Here is a 7,393-nt window from a genome sequence, read left to right as displayed (position 1 = left end):
CATTGGGCATTCAGACACACGCCCCTGGGTGGGTTTGTAGGTGACTGGTCCCACCCATCTCACCAAGTCACCTGGATGCTTCCCTGATACACAGCAACAAATCCTCAGCAGGATATCTCTGCTGATTAATACATATTCCAGCTTCCATCACAGAGCACCCACCCCTGTGATACATATCGGCCATTTATAATCCTGCTGCTCACCATTTTCCCATCATAACAAAGGGAATGCCTGCATGCATGTCCCAGGCAGCCCATACAGTGCCCCCTAGCTGTCATAGGGTGGGCTCGGGTGGGCTAGATGCTCGAGGTATTCAGCACCCGGCAACATTTAAGGAGGAGCCCAGCCATCCAGAGTCAGTGGGCCACCATAGCTACAGATACAGTAGTGGCAGCAGCTACAGGAACTTGTGCTACAGGAGAAGTCACCACAGCACATTAGGGCAGGTAGTCCACCATGTGGAAGGTCATTGCGTGGGCTGATGCCCTCATATCTGGAGCAAAACGGCTGAGTGAACTCTTAAATGTAGTGAGACTGGACAGGGAAGTCATATGATATGGTCCGATCCGGGGTACGTACCATGTGGCAAGGAGAGGAGTACAGGGAAAGACGAAGTAACATATAATGTAACATCTGTCAAGCAATGCTGTAACAAATCTGAATGTGCAGCGAAGACATGAGACTAAAGTTTTACGTTTTGAGTTGCAACTGGACTGTGTGTCTGCTAATTCACAAGCGGCCAGAAGTGACCTTAAGGAACGAAGAAAAGTCCCTGACGACGCAGAGGATAGAGAGGTAAGTAAGTTGACAGTGAAGCATGATTTTTATGTATTGGAAGGCCAGGGCATGCAAGGCCCGGAAAGCTCAGCCACAACTACAGCCCTGGCCGACCTTTACAGATATACTTCATGAAAAATTGCAAAGATATCACTCCCTCTGCTGGTGCACTGTCACGTTGGCTGTGGTTGGCGCATGGCACCTCACCTTCTGGGCTGGGGACCCAGTAAGAGTTTCAACATGACGTTGTAGTGGGCTTCATACAGTCTTATCAAGAATGTTAAACTAATAATCTCATGTTCAGTTTTGTAAATGTTTGCCTTACAGAGAACATGACCAATACGGAGGTCATCAGAAGGGCCCCAGCTGCCATGAAAATCATGTCGTGTTGGGATCAATGGAGTTGTGAAAGGACATCTTCAACCATTTCCAACCTCTTCAATGCTGCTGTCACAATTGAATGCAAAATGTAAGAGGTTAAAATTCTGTGATCAGAATAAGCTCCGAATGTAGCAGATAGACTCAGGTGCCAGGTTTATAACACAGCCGGCACCCATGCTGTTTGAAGCGGGATCAGCTCTTGAGCCTGCTCTGTACATGTACAGCAGATGTAACATGGGCAGAATGATTTCACTGGGCACCGTAGGCACTGTCACTTGCACAGATTCACCTGTTGTAGAAGGCGGCCCTGGAAAAACTTGCTTCTTCCTAAATTTAAAACTAATTTTCATATCTACTTCTCCAATGAAATGTCTACTGTTTGTCACAGTTCTCTTTACAAATGACTTGTACATTGCTTTATCAAACAGATGGCTCTCCTGGTGTCCTTATCTCAATCCATGGTCTCATCTAGAGCTTTGGATCATAAACTTAATGGATTACGTTATATTTCTCTACACTGTGCATTCCTTACAAGAGTATCCCAATAGTTATGCTGCCACATTGTGAACAGAGCAATTACTGCTGTGAATGCTATTTTGATAATGACATCAATAATTTTATTGTTGTAGTTTATAAAGATAATCTCTGAGTAATCATTTATACTGCATTGTATCCATTATTACCCACAGGTGATGGACTAGTACATATGCTAGGTATGCCACTAATTATCTCCTGTTGAGCACACATTCACACAGGGTACGTTTGATGTAATGGGTATTAAAAAAGCTGTCTAACATGGGTTATATTTTGTATTACAGGGGGTATGACAGCAAGACGACTGTTGTTCTGCTCACGTCTAGCTGTGGATCCTTATGGAAATCGGGAGACATATACAGTATATGAAATTTAGTGATGAGCGATCGTGCTCGGATAAGGTGTTATCCGAGCGCGCATGTCCTGATCGAGTATTTTCGTCATGCTTGAAAAAATATGCTAACAAACAGGCAAACCCTGCATGTGTTAGGGCTGTCAAACAGCCGCAAGGCAAGCAGCAGCGGAGACTCGAGCATACTTTCCGAGAACACCGAAGACACTCGATTAGGACATGTGCGTGCTCGGATAACACCTTATCAGAACACAATCACTCATTACTGATGAGCGAGTATACTCGTTGCTCGGGTTTTTCCGAGCATGCTCGGGTGACCTCCGAGTATAATGCCGTGCTCGGAGATGTAGTTTCTGCCGCCGTAGCAGCATGATTTTCGGCTGCTGAACAACCTGAATACATGTGGGAATTACCTAACAAATAGGCAATCCACACTTGTTTTCAGCCTGTCCAGCAGTCGCAAATCATGCTGCTACGGTGGCAGAAACTACATCTCCGCGCACGCCAAAATACTCGGAGGACACTCGAGCATGCTCGGGGAAACCCAAGTAACGAGCATACTCACTCATCACTAGTTAGATTCTCATAAAATGATGACGACAATGGCAGAATATGCCAAAGATAATGTTATGCGCATGACTAGGTTATGATAATTAATCACTGTGTGATAATTTCTATGGTAGTGGAGATCATCACATTTTACTAGTTACTAGTTTAGAAGCCAACACCAACTTTGAATTAACCTCGTGCATATTTCTTTATTCCCACAATGAGATATCACGAAGTGCTGTGCCCAATGACAAACACAATTCTGTAACTTGATTCTAAAAATGTCTCCGTGATTCAGACTGTTTTTTTAGATTTTACATACAGCAGATGGATTCTCGACTAAGGAGTACAACTTTATTATCACAACGTAATATTAGTGATGACAGATTCACTTTATACTTTTTCAAGCTATTAAATCTTCAAGTCTAAATTGTTATTTGGAAATGAGAGCAGCTTGTGTTGCCAAGACAATTAATGGCGTCACACTTTTTTCACATAAATGACTTAGAACTAATGTATTGAGCTGGCACTATAGAAGGACAGCCATCCACCAGCCTACTTTGTCATGTGTTTAGCTTCCCGAAGTAACAAGAATGGCACAAAATCACATCTGGTATTTCCACAATATAAAAAACAATAAAAAACACAATATGTATATATATTCCTGTCATGTACTAGAACACACAGATCAACACAAGCAAAAAATAAAAAATAAGTTTTGCTTTACAAATCCTCCAACACTAATTCATACTTTTGTAAGATATGCAGAATCATAGCAAGCAATGAAATTACATTATATACTGAGTACAATAAAGAACTTACATTTTATACTGGGTATAATAGTGAAATAACATTATATACTGCACAGTAATAATGAAGTGACATTATATACTGAGTATAGTAAAGAAATAACATTATATACAGGTAGAAGCAAATATTGCCAGTTCTGGGATTGTCAGTAGAGCTGCAGATTAGACCTTTGGCTGAGAGTATATTTCAGCATGTTCAGGTGCATGATGTGTCTTATAATTCTTCAGATTCTGTGGTTGAGGAACGGGGTGTTCAATTTTTTCAGTCTTCTTACAACAAATTATGTTTTGCCTAAAAAACATAAATGGAGATATCAGTAAATAATATTTTATGAATTAATTAGGGAATTTAAATAAACTTTTAACTAGATTTTTTTTCAACTTTCACTGGCATATTAACTATATTTTGCCGCTCAGTACAATTGCAGCAATGCAATTATGTTGTATCTTTTTATATTGTAATAGTTTTTATAGGGAAAAAAAACTTTGGCTTTTTCCACCACATCCTAAGTGCCACAACTTAAAAAAAAATCTTTCTTCTATGGAGCTGTCAAAAAGCTTGTTTCTTGCTGGGCGATCAGTAGTTCCTATTGGTACCATTTTGGGGAAGTATATTATCTTGTCGGTGCTCTCTCCATTTATGCCCTGTATAACTTAAATAAAATCTGTCTTCAGATTTTTATTATTCAGTCTGAGAGTAACATCGAGTAGGGCTCCCGCGATGTGTCACTTGCTGTAATTTCAATACGTTTGGTGCTTATTAGCAGTAGATTATCACTGCGTCCCATGCAAGCCAGTCCAGCTAATCTGTGTAACCCCACCTCCACCACCAATTCTCAGATTGTTTTCTCAAGATATATTGTACTTCATGGTAGTGGTAAAACTTATTCGATATGACTTGCGTTTATTTGTGAAAATATCGTAAATTTGGTGAAAATTGGTGAAAATTTAGAAAATTTAGCAATTTTCAAACTTTTCATTTTTATGCCCTTAGATCAGAGGGTTATGTCACACAAAATAGTTAATAAATAACATTTACCACATGTCTACTTTACATCAGCATAATTTTTGAAACATAATTTTTTTTTGTTGCGAAGTTAGAAGGGTTAGAACAGAAGTTGACCAGCGATTTCTCATTTTTACAACAAAATTTACAAAAAACATTTTTTAGGGACCACCTCACATTTGAAGTGATTTTGAGGGGTCTATGTGACCAAAAGTGACACCATTCTAAAAACTGCACCCCTCAAGGTGCTCAAAACCACATTCAAGAAGTATATTAAAGCTTCAGATGCTTCGCAGAAATTAACGGAATATGGAAGAAAAAAATGAACATTAATTTTTTTCACAAAAATGTTATTTTAGACCCAATTTTCTTTATTTTTTGCAATGGTAACTGGAAAAAATGGACCCCAAAATTTGTTCTGCAATATCTACTGAGTATGCCAATACCCCATATGTGAGGGAAAGCCACTGTTTAAGCACACAGCAGAGCTCAGAAGAGAAGGAGCGCCATTTGACTTGTTTGAATGTAAAATTTCCTGGAATAATTAGCAGACGCCATGTCACGTTTGGAGAGCACCTGATGTGAAAACCTCTCATAAGTGACACCATTTTGGAAACTAGACCCCTCAGGGAACTTATCTAGATGTGTGCTGAGCACCATGAGCCCCCAGATACTTCACAGAAGTTTATTACGTTGAGCAGTGAAGATAAAAAAAAATATTTTTCACACAAAAATGTTTTTTAAGCCCAAATTTTAGCTTTTCACAGGGATAACAGGAGAAATTGCACCATACAATTTGTTGTGCAATTGAGTATGCTGATACCCCATATGTGAGAGAAAACTACTGTTTTGGTGCACATCAGGGCTCAGAAGAGGAGAGCCATTTGACTTTTTGAATGTAAAATTTGCTGGAATAACTAACAGATGCCATGTCGCGTTTGGAGAACGTGATAAGCCTAAACAGTAAAAATTCACACAATTTTGAAAACTAGACCCCTTATGGAACAGGGAACTTATCTGGATGTGTGGTGAGCACCTTGAACCCCCAAGTGCTTAACAGAAGTTTATAACGTTAAGCCATGAAAGGTTAAAAAAAAAAATCACATTTATCACACAAAAAATGTATTTTAACCCCAATATTTTTATTTTGACAAGGGTAACAGGAGAAAATGCACAATATAATTTCTTGAGCAATTTCTCCTGAGTACCCCAATACCCCATATGTGATCAAAAACTACTTTTGAAGCACAGTGCAAAGCTCAGAAGGGAACAGGCACCATATTGGAGTTCACATTTTGCTGGACTGGTTTATCAGTGCCGTGTCACATTGGTAGACCATCTGCATAAGTCCTAGGGCATTCTGATTTTTTCATTACTGTTCTATCCTGGAAATTGTTTTCCCCTCTGTGATATTAGGGATCACTAGGGAAGCGAGGGATAGTCCTCGTTGAGTGGGGGCGCCAATATCGTACTATTAGGGTGCCAACCTCCACGGATAGGAAGGTATCAGTCAGGCCTTAATGTAGGGCTATGCAGCACCTTATACTAGGTCTAATTTTTGACATTTTTTCAACGTCACTGGGAAGGTGTGTTTTATGATCATTAATAAAATTGTGTTTTTTAAGGGGATTTTTATGTACACTAAGTTTTTTCCAATCTCCATGAATTAGTGATTTTTTCTGAATGTGATAGTACCCCATATGTGACTGTACAGTACTGCTTAGCCACATGGCAAGACTCGGGAGGGATGGAGAGCTATTTTCTTCCTGGAGTGCAGATTTTGATAGATTAGTTTGCAGACTCCATATACAGAGCCCCTAAGTGCTAGAAGAACAGAATCCCCCCTCAAGTGACCCCATTTTGGAAATTATACCCCTTTGGGAATTTATCTGCAGGTGTTGTGACGATTTTGACTCCATAGGTGTTTTCCGGAAACAAGCAGCAGTGGATGCTGCTGAGTGAAAATTGCAAACTGCTATTTCAGTGCCTAGTACGTTATAGTTACCTGTACGTTGTAGTGCCCAGTTCATTGTGGTGTCCAGCTCATGCTTCTGGAGACACAAACCTGTAAATTAGGTGAGCTCTCATCGCTACAAAAATGTAAACATGTGGATGCTGAATGTGGTTCAGGCACACTGGGGCTCAGAAGGGAAAGGACATTTGGATTTGGGAATGCAGAATTTGCTGAATTTCTTTTGGGGAGCAAGGAGCTATAGTGCTTTTCCAGAGCCTTTGTACGACCAGTAACGTGGAAGCCACCTACACTCACTGGCCACTTTATTAGGTACACCTGTCCAACTGTGTGTTAAGACTTAATTTCTAATCAGCCAATCACATGGCGGCAACTCAGTGCATTTAGGCATGTAGACATGGTCAAGACAATCTCCTGCAGTTCAAACCGAGCATCAGTATGGGGAAGAAAGGTGATTTGAGTGCCTTTGAACGTGGCATGATTGTTGGTGCCAGAAGGGCTGGTCTGAGAATTTCAGAAACTGCTGATCTACTGGGATTTTCACGCACAACCATCTCTAGGGTTTACAGAGAATGGTCCGAAAAAGAAAAAAAAATCCAGTGAGCGGCAGTTCTGTGGCCGGAAATGCCATGTTGATGCCAGAGGTCAGAGGAGAATGGGCAGACTGGTTCGAGCTGATAGAAAGGCAACAGTGACTCAAATTGCCACCCGTTACAACCAAGGTAGGCAGAAGAGCATCTCTGAACGCACAGTGCGTCGAACTTTGAGGCAGATGGGCTACAGCAGCAGAAGACCACACTGGGTACCACTCCTCTCAGCTAAGAACAGGAAACTGAGGCTACAATTTGCACAAGCTCATCGAAATTGGACAGTAGAAGATTGGAAAAACGTTGCCTGGTCTGATGAGTCTCGATTTCTGCTGCGACATTCGGATGGTAGGGTCAGAATTTGGCGTAAACAACATGAAAGCATGGATCCATCCTGCCTTGTATCAACGGTTCAGGCTGGTGGTG

The 7,393-nt window shown here is 40.8% G+C and overlaps 1 protein-coding gene across 1 annotated transcript in view; it reads right to left on the bottom strand.

Annotated features, from left to right (window-relative positions):
• Positions 1-3,449: 3,449 nt before the first annotated feature.
• LOC141085899 (uroplakin-3b-like) overlaps positions 3,450-7,393 on the bottom strand; it is a 38,718-nt gene continuing 34,774 nt past the window's right edge. The window contains exon 6 of the mRNA XM_073571520.1: positions 3,450-3,694. Within this exon, the coding sequence (XP_073427621.1) occupies positions 3,565-3,694 (130 nt within the window). The 3' untranslated portion in view covers positions 3,450-3,564. The remainder of the gene's footprint in view (positions 3,695-7,393) is intronic.

This window comes from Dendrobates tinctorius, unplaced genomic scaffold (genome assembly GCF_039654945.1).
Source record: "Dendrobates tinctorius isolate UK_male_01 unplaced genomic scaffold, ASM3965494v1 ptg000007l, whole genome shotgun sequence".
NCBI classification, from domain to species: Eukaryota; Metazoa; Chordata; class Amphibia; order Anura; family Dendrobatidae; genus Dendrobates; species Dendrobates tinctorius.
The sequence above is the reverse complement of the archived record's forward strand: the minus strand, read 5'-3'. Positions and strand labels throughout refer to the sequence as shown.